At 41.2% G+C, this 20,887-nt stretch overlaps 1 protein-coding gene across 9 annotated transcripts in view; it reads right to left on the reverse strand.

The window, feature by feature from the left end:
* Positions 1-461: 461 nt before the first annotated feature.
* Positions 462-20,887, reverse strand: part of THRB (thyroid hormone receptor beta) — a 372,559-nt gene continuing 352,133 nt past the window's right edge. For all 9 annotated transcript variants that reach the window (XM_002928031.4, XM_034662073.1, XM_034662071.1 and 6 more), the window contains 3 exons: positions 17,703-17,849; positions 11,848-12,106; positions 462-5,369 (listed from right to left, as the gene is read on the reverse strand). In XM_002928031.4, coding sequence (XP_002928077.2) covers positions 5,128-5,369; positions 11,848-12,106; positions 17,703-17,849 — 648 coding nt within the window. In that variant the 3' untranslated portion in view covers positions 462-5,127. The remainder of the gene's footprint in view (positions 5,370-11,847; positions 12,107-17,702; positions 17,850-20,887) is intronic.

Below are 20,887 nucleotides of genomic sequence, written 5' to 3' on the forward strand. Positions count from 1 at the left end.
AGTTCTCCTATATTACAGTAAATAAATTCCCTTTATGCATAAGCCAGTTTGATTTAGCTTTTTGTTACTCATCACAGAAAGAGTCCTAATCAACATGTGTTCAGGGTAATGGGGATAGAGATATATATTGATAGCTGAGATGAGTATAATTCCATTAATAATATTTTGGAACATTTTGAGATAAGGCAAATAGTCCTTGAGCTGCAAAAATTTAATTCTCCCTCCTCACCCCGTCTCTGTGGCCTCTTCTGAAAAAGTAGTCCTCCATCAGCCTTTTACTTCTCCCCCTGCCTCTGTGCCTTCTACCTAAGGAAATTTGTTTATTCTGGTAGATGCTTATGAAATAAATGTCCTTATATCCCTGTTTCCCTCCCTTTGGAAGCAGCTAAGGTGAAAAGAGCAGGCAATCCTGTGCTTATTTAGAAAATAATAATATTTAAAGAAAGAGACAGGCAAGTATGTCCGTTATAAGCTTTTTCTTTTTTTCTTTTTTAGAATTGAAGCTTATGAGTTTATCTACGCCCACTATATTCATAATTACAATTTAATATCTGCATACAAAAGCTATGTAAAAATTCATTTTTCCCAAATATACAAATTTTCTTTTTGGATAGTTTAAAACATTTTGATCACAGATTTTAACAGAGTTTTAGGCTGAAAAAAATATTACCAACCTAGCAATATCACTTAACACTGTTTGCAAAACACATATCTTCCAATGACTGTAAGTCTTTTCCTATTCTGTAGTATTTTTCTGATTCTCAGGGCATGAAGACATTATGGGGAGGGGGGGAAACGTGTTTTCTCTGGGGAAAGCATAGAGAACTAACTTGACTCTATAATCAAATGAAAAATGCCAAGTTAATTAGGAAGAACGGAAACAAAGAAGTGGTGTAATGTCAGCTCATTCATGCCCTTACATCTTTTGTATCAACAATACCTGTGTAATTAAATAAAGTGTCTTCTTTTGTCTTACATTGTGCTCCATAATTTACATGAGTATTGTCTGCATCCTGAGGAGGACAGATTATATTTGATTGTCTTGTGCATAAGGTGGGTCAGCTTTAACTGTGCAACAGAAAGCCACAAACAGCGTTTTACCTGCACGATATTGCTTTTGAAGGCGGCATTAATTAATGTGGAAACACACTAGAAATGCACACTTTTTGCATTTGCAAACATTTATACAGCACAGTAAAAATTCTGTGATAAGGCCAAACCTTTTTTTCCCCCTAGTTTGTTTTTTTTTGTGTGTGTTTTTAATGAATTTTTTTTAAAGATTAAAGTAAAATGTTTCAATTGTAAAAAATACACACCGGGCAAATCCTTACCTGGATAATAAATATCTACATCACAGTACAATAAAATTTCTTCTCTATAAAATTTAAATATGGATTATAGTCTATCACTATCAAAAGAAACACTATGCTAATATTTCCATATTATTAAAATAACAGGAAAAATTACAAGCTTATTTTAGAACCTGATGCCATAGCTTTTGGAAAGGGCAAAGAGATTCAAATGTCTGTAAGCACTCTCCTTTGGGAGAAGACTGCGGCTTGGTTATTCACTTAAATTCAGTTTGTGAAAAAGGTTTAGCCTTACAAATGCTGGCTACATTTCAAAAACCATAAGACCGATTTCATAATTTATGACTCATGCATCAAAAGGTCAATATGACACAAATAGGTTAGAGTTCCATAGAATAAAAATGGATCACTGACAATGACATGCTTTGAGGGTTCTCAGCAGTTCCATGGAGGCTGAGTCTGTCGGGGGCTTAGTGTTGTGGAGGTGCCAAGACTTGGGCACCTGTCCACAGAAGAGCAATGAGAATGGCGTTGCTGGAGCAGAGCCGAGCCTGGCGGTCCACCCCGGTGACTGATGACCGCGCTGCAGATGGAAGAAGTGTCACTTGGGGCACAGGTGAGGGGGTATCACTGGGCTGAGGCATTAACACGGCAAGCACGTCATTGAGGACCGAGGCTCATTTGACTAGAAAAAGCTCTGAGGCAGCACGTGGTGTTTTGAGCAGAATCATAAAGAAGAAAAGATCTTACTTTTTTCACTATTTCTGGAAATACTGCACATCTAAATTGAAGAACAAAGTACACTTGAGGATTACAAACACACACACACTCACACACGCACGCATACACCCCCCCCACACCACTCATCCCCCAAAGTGAAGTGATTTATAAATAAGAATCCCAGTTGTACAGGTGTGTTCTCCTTTACTGGGATGTCTCCCCTCTGTGAGGGGTTTCAGTCAGGTCCACACTTGATTTGAAAGCCTGGACAACAGAAGAAAAAATGTAAAAAAAAAAAAATCCAGGGTATATCCCTACTGATTGAGTTTTATGAGATGGAGTCTTGAGATGCACTAAGTACCTCAACTGGTTACAGAAGAAATGAATCATTTCCACCCCGGGGTCACGATCCTTTTGAGTCTTTACAGCTTTTCCTTTCAAACTGAAGTACTTTAAGGAGTGTCCTGCTCAGCATAAAGTATTCAGCCTACAACATGAGTTTTAGATCAGCAATTTGCCTGTTTAAGTCAATCATTTAAGGAACTGAGGATCAAACATAAATTTACTTGGGGATGGCTGGATTACTGTAGATATACTGTAGCGTTTGGCCAATGCCCAGTCATGGTTAATCCCCAAAGCATTCAGATTTAGCCTTAGATCAGACTCTGTACTTATATTTGAAGGGTGTGTCTCATGTGTTACTGAATCTCTGTCAAACAAATTGAGGAAACTTTCCCAGGGAAGGCTTGCCCAGAGGGTCTGTGAACCCTCCAGTACCCCTCCTGCTTGCCTTCTTCTCATACCCTTCTGAGAGAAAACTTGCCCCTCACCGCAGAGCTTCTCAGAGTTACCCCTGACTGTAGAATGTAATTCAGCATTATGTTTCAAAGAGTTCTTCTCCAAAGAGAGTCAACAGAGAGAGCTGAGTGGCTAACAAAGCAAGAACTTCGGGAGACTGGCTAAGAGGCTGCCTTAAAACAAAACAAAACAAACGGTCTGTAGATAAAGTCAAAGCAGGTAATCTGCCTGTGAACTTCACGTTTATAATTTTAATCCCTTTCCCTACTTCCTTTCTTTGTTTAGCTAGTTCCATAGCGATTTTCTTGTTTCCTCTTCCTCAGAAGCCAGTATAATCGCTTTCGTGAATTAAACATATCTTTTTCCTTCCAGATTATTCCCAGTCACACTTAAGCTTTTCAGTGCTGTTCCTCTCCTTTTTCCAAGGCCATCCTGCCTTTCTCTACATAGTTTATGAGTAGTATGTCAAATTCTTGTTTTGACTCAATACCAAATATGCTTTCCCTAACTGTTGAGGGCCATAATTTCTGTTTAATAAAGTTAGAAATTTGAATATGAAAGAAACCATCAAAAAGGGACAGATTTTCCTCCCTGAAACTAGTACAATATTAAGGATGGGAAGGATTTTAGTTCATGACTTTCTCCCAGGTGAGAAAACCAAGACCCAAGGTCACAAATCCACCAGTTGATAGAGCACAAACTAGAACTCAGGGACCCTGACTTCTGGGCAAGTTAAAAAAAGAATTAGTCCGCTTGGTTTTCACAGTGACTTGCATTCCTTTGTTTTTAGTTAAATCTCACCGGTATGGCTTATTTTCCCCAATATTTCCAGGATAAGGCAGTTCAAGGCAGGTAAAGGAATAGTTCATGTTTACTATGCCAGTGAAGAACAAGATACATTCAATTGCATGGGTACATTCTTTGCCCATTTTCTGAAGTTGAAATGATCAGGGGTCACCATGGGTTTTCTGGGCACAACCTACTGCAGTGTTTGTCATCAAGGAGGAGGGTTAGGCAGGGAAGGTGAGTGTTCTATGTACATGGTCTGCAGGTATCTTCTGTGAAATATCTGTCAGGGCAATGCTCTAGGAGACATAGGGAGGGTCAGTGGCCAGATCAGGCTTTGTTCAGTGATAGTCAAACCTGAGCATCAGAGGGAAAAGGGAACTAGGGAATGTTTGTAGAGCAAAGAGCTTGAGGATCTAAGACCAAAGGGAACCCTCAGCACATGAAGAGACTCTCAGAACACTGCACTTCTTTCAACTCAGAATGCACCACACTTATTTCTGCTTAGAAATCCTCCAGAACAAGACTCAAACTTCAGCTTGTTATCTCTCCTTGATTAGAAGATTTAATCCAAAGGGAAATCTGTTGTCAGCTCAGTAAAGATGCAATCAGGATTAAATAACTTCAGGAGTTTGGGAGATGACAGATCAGATGTCATTGAAAAGTGGCAACACTATGTAAATAGGTTTGATTTTGGTGGAAATTTTCTCTGAGCCTAAACTGCAAAGAAGCCTTCCTACTCTGAGGTAACACCATGTGGATTTTTGGAAACTGTTGAGTCACTGACATTAGCGAAGCTTTCTAATTTCTTTGAGCTTGTTGAGGAAAATTGTTTCCCTCGTTGGCCTCAGTCAGTCAGATACCTGCACATCTTTGAGTCACACCCTTGTATAACTTGAATGAAATCATAGGATTATAAAAATTAGAGTGAAAGGACAGCTGATTTTTCGGGAACAAATATTCCTGTACATTCCAAGTTATGCTGCCAGGAGAGAATGAAGAGTGCTGAAAACAGCATGCTCTTGAATACATAAAAATCAGTTCAGACCTTTCCCTAGAAAGCTGAAAGCCACATCTAACTAAAGGTGGTCTGCACCATGCTAGTTTGAGCCCTGCAAAAATCAGGACTGGATCAAGATGACCATATTATCTTGGTTTTAAGGCTTCGTTAGTCTTCTGCCACGCCATTTTGCTTGCTTGAGTCTCTGACCAGGGACAGATGAGAGCTGGTGATGGCTTGGTGCTGGTGAATTAATGATTGTCCCCACCCCACCTCCACAACTGTAAAACCTTCAAAGCATTCACATCAAAGGACTGGAGAACAAAATGCAATAGTTACAAGTACCCGCATTCAAGGGGCAATTTCATCCATGTCTATGCTAAGGACTACCTCCCTTTAGCCCCAAACAGTCCCTCCCAACACAAAGAAACAAAGGAACAAACAAAAAAGATCTAGGCAATGGAATGAAATGACACCCAGTAGTGCTGTAGGAATTATGAGAATGAAGTCAGTCTAATCCTCAAACACTTCCAAGAACAATGGGGGAAAGAGTTCCGTGGGGCATTCCACCTTCATGTGCAGGAAGCGGCTGGCATGGCAGGCTCCAATCATCCGCAGGTCTGTCACCTTCATCAGGAGTTTTGGCCAAAAGTGTGTCACATGATGTTTTCGGTAATTGATATAGTGTTCAAAGGCCAGCAGGAAACTATCCTGGTATTTTTCTATTCTTTCAACACAGGCAAGCCCTGGGCGGTCTGAAGGGAAGAATGAAGATGAATGTTAATTCAAAAGTGGAAAGGAGAATCCCTGCTTGTCCAATTCAGGCCTTTGAGTATGAAGTGGGCAGATCTGGGGACCTATCAACTCCTAGGAATGAGCATGGATACAACATGAACTCTGGGGCATCCGGGACCATGGTCTCAGGAATTGTCACAATTTACATTAAAGGGAGTCAATGCTTTGTTCAGATAAATGTATCTAGGTTAGACAAATCACCTCCTTGGGTGGGAATGGCATGCCTCCTTCTTAGGGTACAGAAGGAGAAGACTCACCTCGAGAGTTGAAATACAGTGCATAATAAGGGGAAGATTTTGAGTTTCCACTGGCTGCCTGGCAGAGAGGGGAAGGCAAGCATGGACGTGCAGAGAAGGGGAGATGTGAGAAGAGACTGGAAACACTGCAGAGGCCCGAATGCCAAAGGAGGAGTGTCAGACAATAAGAAATTCTCACGAAGACAAAGAAGCACAATATCCAATTTTAGTTGTTTACCAGGCTGTAACGAACTACTCCTTCCCATCCTGTATACATGTGATAAAACTGCTAACTGTAGCAGCCTTGTGTTGGTGGTGTTTTGGGGAATTAAAATGAAAAGAAAAGGCATGAGCCATGCTTGTATTACCCTGTGCAGAGAAGGGAAGAATCACAGTGGGAAGCTGGAGCTAGAGGAGACCATGACCGTGTAATGACCAAGAAATCTTTGCAAGTCTTGGGAGGACTGCTGGCCTTCCCAAAATATGTGGGAGCTGAGAGCTTTTCCTCTAAGATCAGGAATAAGACAAGGATTCCCATTCTTAGCACTTAATTCCACATGGTACTAGAAGTTCTAGTCAGAGCAGTTAGGCAAGAAAAAGAGATAAAAGGCATCCAAATTGGAAAAGATGGTAAAACTGTCACTATTTGCAGATAGCATGATATTATATATAGAAAACCAAGACTTCACCAAAAAACTGTTAGAATTAATAAACGAATTCAGTAAAGTTGCAGGATACAAAATTAATATACAAAAATCTGTTTCATTTCTATATACTAATAATGAATTATCAGCAAGAGAAATGAAGAACACAATCCCATTTACAATAGCATCAAAAAGAATAAAATACCTAGGAATAAATTTAACCAAGAAGTAGAAGACCTATACGCTGAAAACTAAAAGAGATTGATAGAAGAAATTGAAGGAGACACAAATAAATAGATATTCTGTACTCATGGATGGAAAGAATTAATATTGTTAAAATATCCATCCTACTGAAAGCAGTCTACGGACTCGATGCAATCCCTATTGAAATTTCAATGGCATTTTCACAGAAATAGGACAGACAATACTAAAATTTATGGAAACACAAAAGACCCTGAATAACAAAGCAATTTTGAGAAAGAAGAAAAAAGCTGAGGGCATCATGCAATCTGATTTCAAACTATATTACAAAATAGATAGCCCAGAAATACACTCATGCATATATGGTCAGTTAATTTATGACAAAGGAACCAAGAATAAACAATGAGGAAAGGACAGTCTCTTCAGTAAATGATGATGGGAAGACTGGACAGCCACATGCAAAAGAGTGAAACTAGACTCCTATCTAACACCATACACAAAAATTAATTCAAAACAAACAAATTAAAGACTTTAATGTCAGACCTAAAACCGTAAAACTCCTGGAAGAAAACAGAGATGGTAAGCTCCTTCACATTAGTCTTGCTGGTGATTTTTGTGGATCTGTTTCCAAAAGCGAAGGCAACAACAGCAAAAATAAAGTGGGATTACATCAAATGAAAAAGCTTCTATACAGCAAAGGAAACCATCAAAAAATGAAAAGGAAATCTATGGAATGGGAGAAAATATTTGTAAATCATATATCTGATAAGGGATTAATATCCAAAATATAAAAAGAACTCCTACAACTCAATAGCAAGAAAACCCACAATTGATTAAAACCTGGGCAGAGGATCTGAAGAGACATAAAAAAAAAAAAAAAACACAAACCATACGGATGGCCAGCAGGCACATGCAAAGATGTTCAACATCATCAATCATCAGGGAAATGCAAATCAAAACCACCATGAGATATCAACTCACACCAGTTAGAATGGCTGTTTATCAAAAAGACAAGAGATAATAAGTGTTGGCAAGGATGTGGAGAAAAGGGAACACTTGTGCACTATTGCTGGGAATGCAAATTGGTGCAGCCACAATGGAAAACAGTATGGAGTTTCCTCAAAAAATTAAAAATAGAATTGCCATATGATCCAGTATTTCCACTACTGGGTATTTATCCAAAGAAAATAAAACACTAACTTGAAAAGATATATGGACCCCATGTTCATTGTAGCATTATTTACAATAGGCAAGATACAGAAACAACCTAACTGTCCATCCATGGACAGTAGATAAAGAAGATGTGGTAAATACATACAATGGAATACTAGTCAGCCATAAAAAATGAATGAAGTCTTGCCATTTACAATATTGATGGACCTCGAGGACATTATACTAAGGAAAATAAGTCAGAGAGACAAATACCATTATCATCTCACTTGTATGTGAAATCTAAAAACAAATAAATAAACAAACAAAACCAAGCTCATAGAAACAGAGAACAGGTTGGGGGTTGTCAGAAGCTGTGGTCTGGAGTGGGCTTAATGAATGAAGGGGGTCTAAAGGTACAAACAAACTTCTAGTTATTAGATAAATAAGTCTTGGAAATGTATGTATGGTGTGGTGACCATAGTTAATGATACTCTTGCATATTTGAAAGTTGCTAAGAGAGTAGATCTCGAAAGTCTTCATAACAGTCTATATATTTGCAATATATACAAATATCATATCATGTTGTACATCTGAAACTAATACAATGTTTTTTGTCAATTATACCTCAATAAAAAAATAAAAAAATAATAATTTATAAATCTGGCTGGATTCCTCATAGAACTCCAGGGAGCCCAACGACCCCGTTGCCCAGTACTCCTCCATTTGTTCTTTGTGGTTCTGATCTAGTACGTTCACACTTTAAGTGTCCAGTTATTGAAGGATCTGTATTAATAAAAATCAAAACAGGTTCTGCTTAATCTATAAGGAAGGCTCAGCACTAATGTCTCAATCCACTCTTCTGAGTTGAAACAAAATTATGGCATTCCCTATTTGGCTTGAATTGTCATTTGTGCATTTTTATGTCATGTTTTCCTTTGTGTTTGACGGTGCTGCTCTGTGGACCTCCTCAATCCCTTTCTCTCCCTCACCCCTGTCTTCTCTCTTTCTTTGAGTGTGCCAGAATTCTCCACAGGATCCTTTTCCTTTTCATCCAAATAGAAAATCAAAATAATACTGCTCTGGGTATATTCCTTCAAAGGGAAAAAAAACACCCCCGGGTTTTGTGGTCTCAAAATTCTGTCCTTTGCTGAGAGATAAAGATAAGGTGGTCTTATAAATGACACAGAGAAAATGAAAGGACATTTTGATCATATTCAAGTGGTACTAAGCATGTTTATAAAGAAATATTTTAAAGGTCAAAGACTGTTTTTAACTCCTTAAGACAGAATTTCTCAAAGATATGTCCTTCGGATCATTTCCATTTTAGCTCTCTGCTCATCACTTCAGGACCAAAGAACTTAGTAGTAGAGGCTCCTGGAAAAGGCTTTGAAGAAGAGGCCTAAGATACTGTGTAACTAATGCCGCCCAGAACAGTGGGCTTAGAGGACAACCCTGAGAAGGGCTAGAGCCAAGGAGCACCAATATGGAACTATCATGTGCCAATGTAAAGTGTCCTGTAATATTTTCCTGATCCTGGCAGTATTAATGAAAAAGCCCCAGGTCATTAGGGTGGAGAAGATTTTTAAAAGGTTTTAAGTATGTCACGGGGCTGTCAGGTTATGACAGTGTCATCAGAATCAGAAGATGGAGAAGAATCATCCAGTTAAGTGCTTGATAGGGCTTGGTATCATATTCATAACTTTTACCTTCTCCACATACTCCTTTTATTTACCTTACTGAGCTTATTTGCTTAACAATCTGTTAAAATTAACTCACTACAGAGGAAACATTATATTATTCAGTAAATAAAAATTCATTTGCCATACATAGAGGATAACTGCCAAAATGGGTGCATGACAAAAACCTTTATTAAACTTTAGCTAAAGATTCTTGCCAAAGACTGCGCCCAAGACCCGCTCTGTCTGTTAAAAAGAGAGGTCAGTGAGTTTAGAGAGGCGTTCAGGACAGACTGGCACCAAAATGAATCTCTCTCCTTGCCTTATTTAGAAGGAGATATAAGCAGAAAGAAAACTAAGAGAAATAGCTTTCTCACTAAGTGGTTCAATGTTATTTAAAATTGTCTTTGTAACACTACAATTTCAGCTAAAAATTACCTTGAATTCCCCCTCCAGGAGTGTAATTCCCACTTATTTAGTTCATTTCTTTATTTTAAAAGACACTTAAACCAGAGAAGATAAGGGGTTGATTCAAGGTCACATAGTGAGTCCTTAGATAAGTTACCCATTTTATTTCTTTAAGAATAATTCTCCTGAAGGACTGAGGACTCTAGTTTCTCACTGGCTGTTGACTAGAGACCACCCTGTTTCCAAGAGGCCACATGCAGGTCCCTGTGATGTGATTTCCAACATGGCTGCTTACTTCAGCCAGCCAGCCAGCAAGGAGAGTCTCTGGAGCAAGTCTGTTAGCAAGAGGGAATCTTATATAACACAATGTAACCTCATCACATGGGGGTGACATTGAATTCATCATATTCTATTGAAGCAAGTCACAGGTTTTGCACACACTCAGTGGGAGGGGATTGTACAAGGGTGTAAACATCAGAAGGTGGGGAACACAGGGGGTGCCCTACAGCTTGTCCGCCACAGCGTACGACAGGGTTTCTTATGCTATTCTATGTATGTTTATGTGTGTTTGAGATTTTTCATAATAAAAAGAATTTTTTTTAAAAGTCTGCCATACCTAAATGTTCTGTAGCAAATACACTTCAAGATGAGCTTAAAAAAAAAAAAAGAAAAAAAAGAAAAAAAGAAATTCTACTGAGTGAACCAGGAAGCATGAACTTTATAAAGGATTCTCACTTTACTTTTGACGGATAATTTACTCATCTACTTAGTCATTTATTCAATAAACTTTTTTCAAGTCCTACTAAACACTGCCTAAGGAGTAGATGTACAATTAGACATATTTCTGTCCTCAAAAAATGAACAGTCCAGAGGGAGAGGTGGATAAGTTAAGCTGACAGCTATAGTGCAGAGTGATAAGCACTGAGGCACAGCTAAACTGATGGTGCTCTGAAAAGGCACAGGAGACCTCTGAAACTACCTTCTATTTATTTTTTATTTAAAGATTTATTTATTTATTTGAGAGAGAAATCGTGCAAGTGCGGGGAGAGGGAGACAAGCAGACTCCCTGCTGAGCAGGGAGCCCCATGTGAGGCTTGATCCCAGGACCCTGAGATCACGACCAAGCCGAAACCAAGAGTAAGATGCCCAACCAACTGAGCCACCCAGGCACCCCACTACCTTCTGTTTAAAGATTAGCTTTCCTTAAAGGGTTTGACATATTTTGCATTTCTTATATATTATGACATGATCTCTGAAGAGGAAAGTGTCAGCTTTATTATCCACTCTTCACTGAAGGAGTCTGGAGCCCTCATAATGAGCTTGGGGTAGGTTAAATATGGATGCAAACTCTTTGCCATTCCTCCCATCTAGAGGTGGGCTCTTGACTCTGGGCTGGTGCTGGGCCTTGTTTGGACCAATAGTATGTGGCAGAAAGTGATGCTATATGACTCTAACCTGGGCCTTAAGACATCTGCAATTTCTGCTTTCGTGTACTTGGAACTCTCCTTGGAATCCACCAACCATGTAAGAGTGCAACTAGCCTGCCAGAGGAAAGGCTGCATGGAGAGAGGCCTGAAGCTATGTCTGAGGTCTCAGCCCCAACCCCCACCATCTTGGGATGCTTTAAGCCTCTAAATTTTGGGGTGGTGTGCTATTTAGCAATAAATAGCTGAAAATTCAGTTGTAGTTAAGCCATAAACAAATTTTAGTTTTTGCTCGTGATTTCCTCAACCACAACTTAACACGGAGTGGTGTGGTCACTCATACCCATATCCTGTGTACATAAAACCAGAAGGGGGTGGGGTTGGTCAATGACTATAAATCAGACTGGGTAGTGTCCACTGAAGGTGGACCATTTCATACAGTCTTTAAAAGGGCTCCTTTGGGTCCTTCCTACTACACTGGGAGACTGCAGGAAGCACCAGCTACCTGACACCGTCCTTCAGTTCCCAGTTCATTGGCAAACTCCCAATTGCTTGCTGAAAGAGAGGGAGCTATGATTCTGAAGCTAAAGGTGGTGGGGGGTGGGGGTGGGGACCGGGAATTCATCAAGTGATTTGAATTAGCACCAGACACACAAAAGCTCTTTTGTCACCCAGTCATGAGTCTGGGAGCACTTACCTGAAGACATTAGCAGGACGGCCTGAAGGAGAGCTACTTCAGTGTCATCCAGGTTGAAAGAAGACAGTGACATGCCCAGGTCAAAGATGGCATCTGACACCACCCCAAGACCCCCGTTCTTCAGCTGGCCCCGCGTCACTGCCATTTCCCCATTCAAGGTTAAAGTCTCACTTTCTGGGTCATAGCGCACAGCAGCGCGAAGGGACATGATTTCCATGCAGCAGCCTTTGAGGAGGATTATCTGGTCTTCACATGGCAGCTGAAAAAAACCAGCTCACATCAGCAAGAACAAGTGCACAGATGTCAGTGAGGAATAACATGGAGTATCTTAATAGCAACAGGGACCATATCCTGTGATCAACATGGTCCTGCACTCTTTGAGCCTATGGCTTTTCCCTTCCTACTTGGCTACAGATTTTCAACAACCATTTTTTTTTAAAGATTTCATTTATTTAACAGAGAGAGAGAGACAGCCAGCAAGAGAGGGAACACAAGCAGGGGGAGTGGGAGAGGAAGAAGCAGGCTCCCAGCAGAGGAGCCTGATGTGGGGCTTGAGCCCAGACCACTGGGATCACACCCTGAGCCAAAGGCAGACGCTTAATGACTGAGCCACCCAGGTGCCCCTCAACAACCATTTTTCATACTCCAAGTTGGTCACCAATTTTAATGTCAGTACTTTGCCTTTCATTTATGATGGATATAGATTTCCAACTGGGAATGCAGTTTTGTGTGAGATTGTGCTAATAATCCCTTACTCTGGGGGTTTGTATCATAACACTAACTGATCACTGCTTGAGAACATGATTTATATTAAGCTTACCTACCTTTCTCATAGTTCTACCAGTCAACAGCTGGCAACTCTGCTTCTCTTTGTTTTGTGAAGCAAGTTTGTTCCTTCGGTCTCTCGAAAGTCACAGAAAGAGAAGGTGGTGTATAGAGGCATGTTGTCCCCGAGGCCCAGAGATGTAAAAGCTTTGCCTAAGGTCACCCAGTGAGTTAGAGGCAGAGGTGAGACTAGAATTCAGACTTCCTGGCTCTTAGGGTTATGTTCTCAGTACCTCTGGCACCAGAATTGCTCCCTCCACACACTGGGTTTCTCTGCCAGTGCTGTAATTTTGTTTTAAGCATATTTAGTTGCCTTGTTAATTAAGATTTATGATAATGTGATAACATTTATAATAAACTTAAAAAGCATCTGTGTTAGCAAAATAACAAAAAATCAGAGTTTTACTTTATGGTGAGAGAGAATGTTTAATTAAAAGCCATTATCAAAATAGTTCGAAAGGCTATTAGTTAATGGATATTTTTGATGCATTGGGCATTGTGCTAAGGTTTACGTATGTCACCTTACTTAATCTTCACAGCAATACAGTGAAGTAAATATTCTAATTCCAATTTCATTTACAGAAGTGGAAATCCAGGCACTGAGAGGTTGAGTAACATGCTCAGGGGTCACATGAGGGTTTTGTGGGTGAGGCTAGGATTTGAAGGTAGATCTTTCAGAATCCAATGCAAAGAGAAGAGAACACACTCTTTTGAAGTACTTAGGCTATGACTAAGTTTCCATAAACAATGAATATATAAATTATACATAATTGCTATCTTTTCATGAAATCAGGTACAAATTCTTTTGCGGCAGTACTCTTGGCAACACTCGAGTAGTTCAATTTTGGTTGTTACGTAAAACTGAAGGTAATATTTCTGAATTACATTTAAAATGCTAGGTATTTCATATTTTTCGCTAACTGAACCTTAGCAACTCAGCCACTTTACCATTTAATTTCAAATTACTTAGCTTTTTCTAATGAATAAAAGTCATTTCATATTTGGTTCTGGAATATATACATGGAATTCTCTCCTTCCACTCATTAAAGAAAAAAATCCCTGTGATTTACTTTTATTTAGGTTCTAATCTGTATTCCTTGATTATATCCTTGGATTTCTAGCCCAAGATCATCGTAGGAAATAGGAAACCCTGAGCTTGGATAGATCCTCCATCAGTAAGATGGAGGATTGGCCCAAGTAGGTGGAGGCTGGCTTTAATGCCTACAGGGAACGGGGAACGGGGAAACATTTGGCCTCATCAGGGTCACCTGAGGGCTTGTTAAACACATTGCTGGTCCCACCCTCTAAGTTTCTGCATTCTCCAGGTTCTCAGGGGATGCTCCTGCTTTTGTTTCAGGGAGCCCACTCTTGAGAACCACTGGCATAGAATACCAAAGAGGAATTACTGATCAGATCAAACCAATTATTTATTTTTAATCTGTCACAAAGAGTGCAAACTTGGGCAGGCTCCATCTTTGTAGCCAAGTCTGACTGTAGATGAAGTAGAGGATTTCTTTTTAAAACTTACTGTTGATTGGCTCAGATTGAAATAAAAGCTGAATAAGTATTTGTCAAGGATCGCCAACAGTTTAAAAAGTAGGCCAAATAACTTCCCCTTTTAGAAAGGCTTATAGGATGCTGGTGAGGTTTGTTTCCACACATGGACAAATGATCTTGGTCACCCACCACAATACTTTCACTGTGAGACCATTGCAAGAAGGGCCTGACAGGCAGAGATGCAGGGACACTCCCATCGACTCTTCCTGTCTCCTCAGGAGAACATCACTCAAGCTGATTGGCAAAGATGACAGTGCCCTGCACTCCAGAAGAGATTCTGAATGTGTGTTTTTTGGCAGTTCTGTCAGCAGCGATTTTAGATCTTTTGAAGCCCTGGGTGTCCACCAACCCTGCTGGCATGTTGGCATGGATCTTAGCAGAAAATTACCGTGAGCACAATTTGAGCAGCGTATGCACCAGAATGCCTCTGGCAGGAAAGCTCTGGCTCTCGAGACTACCTGGGATCTCCAGCCCACTCCAGAGGCAGCTCAGGGGCCTACACAGTTTGTTTCCCTCTTTGGGGTTCTAATGAGAGTGAGAAAGACTAAAGGTCCTCTGGGGGCCACAAATACTGGAAACATACGCATCTCTGTTGTAAAAGTAGCTCCCTACCCCTGTTTTTTGTTTCTGCTTTTGTTGTTTTGTAATTTGAAGACTACACAAATCAGGGTTGAAAGAGAGACAGAATCATGATTTTGAAGCAGGATTAAACTTCTGAGGGAAACGTGAAGGGTGAAGCTGACCATAGCCCACGCTTGAAAAGTTCCATGTTGACTCTTCACCTTTGCCACGGCCGTAAGTGCATGGTGTGTTCGTTACTGGTGGTGGAGATGGCTTCTTTTCTTTCTTCTTTAACTGAAATATCTCTCTGTGGTTGGTTTACATGAGCTTTACATTTTCTAAGAAACATTTTTGGTGGGTATTCAAAGGGGAACACATGACTAATATGTTCTTCAGATACCAGGGATGGGGACAAGGGACACAGCTCAGAGAGAGAGAGGACCAAGAAAGGTCCAGGAAAACAAACTCAATCCAGTGAACAAAAAAGAAAGATGACACCCAGAATCAGAGGAAACCAGCACCCTTGGCACAGCTGTGAGAGTGTGCACCCTTCTTGAGAGCAATTTGGCAACACATCTCAGAAGCCTTAAAAGATGTATATACCTTGTTCCTTAAATTCTACTTCAATGATTTGCCCTTAAGAAATAGGGTTGTGAGCAGGGCATAGGCACCAGGATGCTCATTGTAGAATGTTTATATTAGTGAAAAATGGGAAATGAACTGAAGATCCAGTCAAAGCATATAACCTAAATTATGTAGATCTATTTTTTAAAGTAGTATGTGGTCACTAAAACATATTTATGAAAGAACCTTTAAATGATGTATGTTCCGTTGAGGGTAAAAAGTCTGGCACAACAGGGTGCTGGTAATGTTGTTTCTTTACCTCAGTGTTTATTACATGGGTGTGTTGAGTATGTGAAAATTCATTGAGCCGCACCTTTAAGATATGTGCCTCTTACTCTTTAATAGAAGGTTTAAAAAAGTAGTTTCATAAGCAGGATGTACATTATGGTATAAATTATATTAATGTTTCATATTTCATATATGTGTGTATACATGTATGTATACATAATTGAAAAATACTAAAATAGGCTCAAAAATGTCAGCAGTTTATCTTTAGGTGGTGTTACCATGAATCAATATCTTGAATATATTATTTTTTTAAAAGACTTTATTTATTTTGAGAGACAGAGAGTGAGCGAGCATGAGCAGGGGGAAGGCAGAGGGAGAGGCAGAAGCAGACTCCCCATTGAGCAGGGAGCCCGACTTGGGGGTTGATCCCAGGACCCTGGGATCATGACCTGAGCCAAAGGCAGATGCCCAACCAACTAAGCCACCCGGACACTCCTTGAATGTTATTTTTAATAACCTTCCAAACTTTAATAAATGCTAATTTAAAAAAATGATCAGAAACATGGGAAGCTCCACACCAAATACAGATATGTCAAAATTCCTTCTTCAGGACTCACCAGCTCCTCTGGGGGTGTGGTATGAGTGGTTCCCACTGCAGGGCTGCCAGCCGGCACATCAGGTACCCTGGCCCCCACCACAGTGAAGCAGGGGACAAGAGTGACTCTCTCAGCTAGGTCTGGGGGTCAGACATCTGCATCCTGAAGCCCACTGCTCTGTCCTGGATATGGCTTTTGTGGAGGCTCAAAACAGGCAATGGGAAGTTTCCCCATCAGTGTCTGAGGTCTCTTAGACTCCAGCTGGGCTCCCATTATTGCAAACCCAGAGACACAAATGAGCTAGAAGCCAAGGCAGGATGGAATCATTCCAAGTTAGGAGAGGGCTTCTTTCTAGGTGAGGCTAGATTCACTTCTCACTTGGTAGCTTACGTAACAGGTTCACAGCAGTATGTGGACCTCTCTATTTGATATCTTTCTGGGTCCCCTTGGTGATGGGGAGAGCAAAAGATTGGCACCTGATGGGGCTTTTCAAAGGGCAAAATTCTCCACTTGATTGAAAAAAGGAAGGTTAGAGGCAGGATGGTAATGTAATAGATAAAACAGCACCTTAACAGCTGGAATTTATGGATACACTTAGGCCCCAGGCACTATCCAAGCACCTGACGTATATTATCCCATTGAAACCTCACAATAGCTCTAGGATGTAAATACTATTATGTTTCCCATTTTAACCAAGATTTGAAGACACCAAATAACTTATCTAGGATTCCTGCCCATCCCGCTGACTGCAGAGCCTCCATGCTTCCAGGTACCACATAGTAGAACTGCTAAAGTTAGGGATGAAGGATGAGGTGTCTCAAAGGGAAAGCCTATGGACTCAGGTGGGTGAGCTCTTCAGGGTGCCCTAAAGATGGGGCAAGAAAGGGTGAACTTATAAGAAAAGAGAGGAGAGTTAAGGAGTTACGATCATTGCTCTGTGAGGGAGATCCTCATTCTTGAGGGGGAAACAATCACACAACTGTTTTGCTAGGATATGTGATGCAAAGCATATTGACTTAGACTCAAGCCATGGCCCGGTGTTTGGGTAAGTTAACATAATCTCTTCAATCTTAGTTTCCCCATCTATAAAAAGGGCTTAATTAAAGCTATCCTGCAAAACTGTTATAAGGATTGGATTTAACGTGGTCAGAGTTGAGCACGGTAACTGGGACATCGTAGGTGCCAAATGAACGGAAGTTATTGCTGTCATATTTCCCTATGCCTGGAGTCAGTGGATAGATAGATAGGATCTTCAGCCTCACATGGATAAGCTAATGAATGATGACTGAATAGAGAAGGTAGGGAAATAAAAGTGAAACAGTGCGTTTTCATTTTCTACTGACATTGCTTTCATGTGACTAAGTCCCTAGTAATTAATATTAAATTATAAATAATCCTCCACATTCTTGGAGATTGATGGAACTATAATGAAAAATAACAAAGAAGGAGAAACAGTTTCCTCACCTCACAAAACATAGGCAACTTTTTGGCAAAATCCACCACTCTGGTAATTGCTGGTGTGATGATTTTTGTAAAATGGCTGAAGGCTTCCAAGTCAACCTTTCCACCTTCGGGGGCATTTACTATGGGTGCTTGTCCAATATCTTCCGGCTAAGGAGGAGAAACAAGAAAGATGTAAACGAAGAACCTGAAGGGATCTTTATTTATTTATTTATTTATTTATTTATTTATTTATTTATTATTTTTTTAAAAGATTATATTTATTTATTTGACAGAGACAGAGACAGCCAGAGAGAGAGGGAACACAAGCAGTGGGAGCGGGAGAGGAAGAAGCAGGCTCACTGCAGAGGAGCCCGATGTGGGGCTCGATCCCAGAACGCTGGGATCACGCCCTGAGCCGAAGGCAGACGTGCTTAACCGCTGTGCCGCCCAGGCGCCCCGGGATCTTTATTTATCATAGTTCTCATGTGGCAGAAAAATCTCTTCTGAATTGACATGCTATACAATTTCCAGTTTTCACTTTGCTCATTAATAAACTACGCAGTTTTCACATAGTTTCGTTTTCTAAGCAAAAATACATGTCTTGGCCATTGCTTTAAGAGCCCCCAGTGATAATGTTCACAGAATTGTTGCTGCAGGATTAAAGAAAGCGAAAGCAAGTGAGAGAAAGAGGGTCCTGTTTCTGAATGCACTAAGGATGCCAGGTGACATATGTGCTGGGGCCTTCTGGGGTGGCATTTTCAGAGCTCTGCACATTCTGGCATGTGTGGGCCATGATGGAGAAGTGCGGTGGGGATGCCCTGGTGATGAGGGAGCAGAAGGCAAGCTGAAAAAGCACCAGCTGACACCTCCCTAACCAGCCCCCACCTCCCTGACTCCTGTGTGGATTATGTGTGACATTCCTCCAGAAAACTCCTGACTGTCTTTTTTCCCCCATTTTTTAAAGTTTTTATTTATTTATTTTTTAATTATTTTCAATTAGCCTACATATAATACATCATTAGTATTTGATGTAGTGTCTGACTGTCTTATGTTAATGCTTTGCTAGAGGGAAAAACAACCTCAGCTTGACAATAGCAGGGCCTCCAGTAGCCTGAGAGTCTTCTTTAGCATATGAAAGTCCTTTTGGACCCCTCCCTTTTTCCTTACCTCCCCCAACTCCCAAGTATGTAATCAGCCATTCCTCAAGACCCCAGTGCTGCAGCTCTTTCTGCCCACGGGCGTTGTCCCTGTGCTTTAATAAAATCACCTTTTTGCACCAAAGACTTCAGTGCTGGACATCATCAACATTCCCAAACTACATCATTGGCAAGTAGCACCCTGTGGATTCGTTCTTGCTTTTGACCCAGCTGCTGGGGCTTGAAGTTCCTGTCTACCCTATAGATTCTAGTTGGAGGAGGTCTTAGAAGGCTGAGGGGGAAGACCTCTAATTCATCTGTAGGAAGTGAGTTGTGTAAACTTGGCAAGCTTTCGGGCAGACAGTATTACTAGTATTCAGTGTCCCCGGGGCAATTCTCTGCCCTTGACTTGCCCAAGAACAAAAGCCATAGCCTTGCTATTCAAAGGGGCTGTGGCAGCTTGGATTATCATCTGGGGACCTGTTAGAAGGGCGGAATCTGAGCCCCTCCTCAGACCTAATGGTGCAGAGCCAGAATTTTAGCAAGTCCCTCAGGTGCTTATGCTCAGTTAACCTCTCCAGTGTCCATCGGTACTCTCCAGCTCCTTAGCTGAGGGCTCCAGGACCATCACGGTCTCTCACATAGCTCCTGTTGTCACCGGTGTTACCTGCCAGGAGCAGTCCTCTCTGATGCCCTTTCTTGTTGTGATAATTATGACCACTTTTTATCTGTGGCCTGCAGGTGAGCCAGCCCCTTTGAGCAAGCGCATTATCTCAAGTAGTTCTCACACAATCCTGATTGGCAGATGAGCAAACAAAGGGCTCAGGGAGGTTAAGAACAATCCCCTGAGGTCAGGACTGGGATATTGGTTACCCAGCCTCTACACAGCAATCTGCCAGGAACCCTACATCTACTTTGAGGCTTTTAAAACCTGTACAGTTTTTTTTTTAAAGATTTATTTATTTGAGAGAGCGAGCACTCATGTGCAGCCCCGACATGGGGCTTGATGCCATGACCCTGGGATTGTGATCTGAACCGAAATTAAGAGTCAGATGCTCAACTGATTGAGCCACCCAAGTGCCCCACAACCTGAACACTTTTGACACCAGGCGGCAAAATTCTACTCCTAATATTTCCCTTACTGGACTCCCCCACTGCCTTGCTAGAAGTTGTGAAGGTGATCAAAGGGATCAGAGACTCATGACTGTCCCATGACCTAGAGCCACAGTGAGGTTGGGTGATGTGGGACGGTGGACAAAGATGGGCAGGAGGATCTGGCACCCAGAACTAGTCAAGCAAAGCTGAATCCCTCACTTGCAGAGTCATGAGGGCACTGCTCTTGACAAGACTGTGGCCTACCTGCAGCCATGGTCCCCAAACTTCCCTGTGTCAGAATCACCTGATGGGTTCCCATGTCCAGAGTTTCTGATGCAGTAGGTCAGGGATAGAGCCCGGGAATCTGCATTTCTAACAACTTCCCAGGGCATGCTGATGCTGCTGGTCTGGGACTACGCTTTGAGAACCACTGGGCTGGCAGTAACACATCCAGCTCAGGGTAATCAGTTACGATTTTCTTCTCACACCTCCCCAGTTATTGCTCACTTCTAATTTTTAGCACAAAGAAAAGCAAAGGGTGATTCTTTTAACTAACTTGTTACTAGGGCACCGGGGTCAACAGGAGCAGCCCAGGCCCTCTCCTAGGCGTGGCAGGAGCTCTGGTTACAGCCTAGGGGGGGATTTTAAAATACATTACATAACAAACTGGCAGCATTGACCTTTTTTGGGGTTATCCAGTAGGTTCTTCTGTTTATTTTATTCTTTTTTATTGTTTGCTTTGTGGGCAGCAAGTGAATGGGAAAGGAACCTAGTCTGTCCTGTTATCATAGTCAGTGATGATGTTTTGGGGCAACTGTTGGCATGGGAAGCCCATGGGAGGTGACTGCTCTGCTGGCTTTCTGGATGCAGACAGAATTGATGGAATAGTCACACGTACAGTTTCTTTCTGTTTCTCTCTCTCTGCCTGTCTTTCTCACGTAGACTGAGTGAAGGGAAAAGGCCTATCAGGTCCTC

Source organism: Ailuropoda melanoleuca, chromosome 6 (genome assembly GCF_002007445.2).
Source record: "Ailuropoda melanoleuca isolate Jingjing chromosome 6, ASM200744v2, whole genome shotgun sequence".
Classification (NCBI taxonomy): domain Eukaryota; kingdom Metazoa; phylum Chordata; class Mammalia; order Carnivora; family Ursidae; genus Ailuropoda; species Ailuropoda melanoleuca.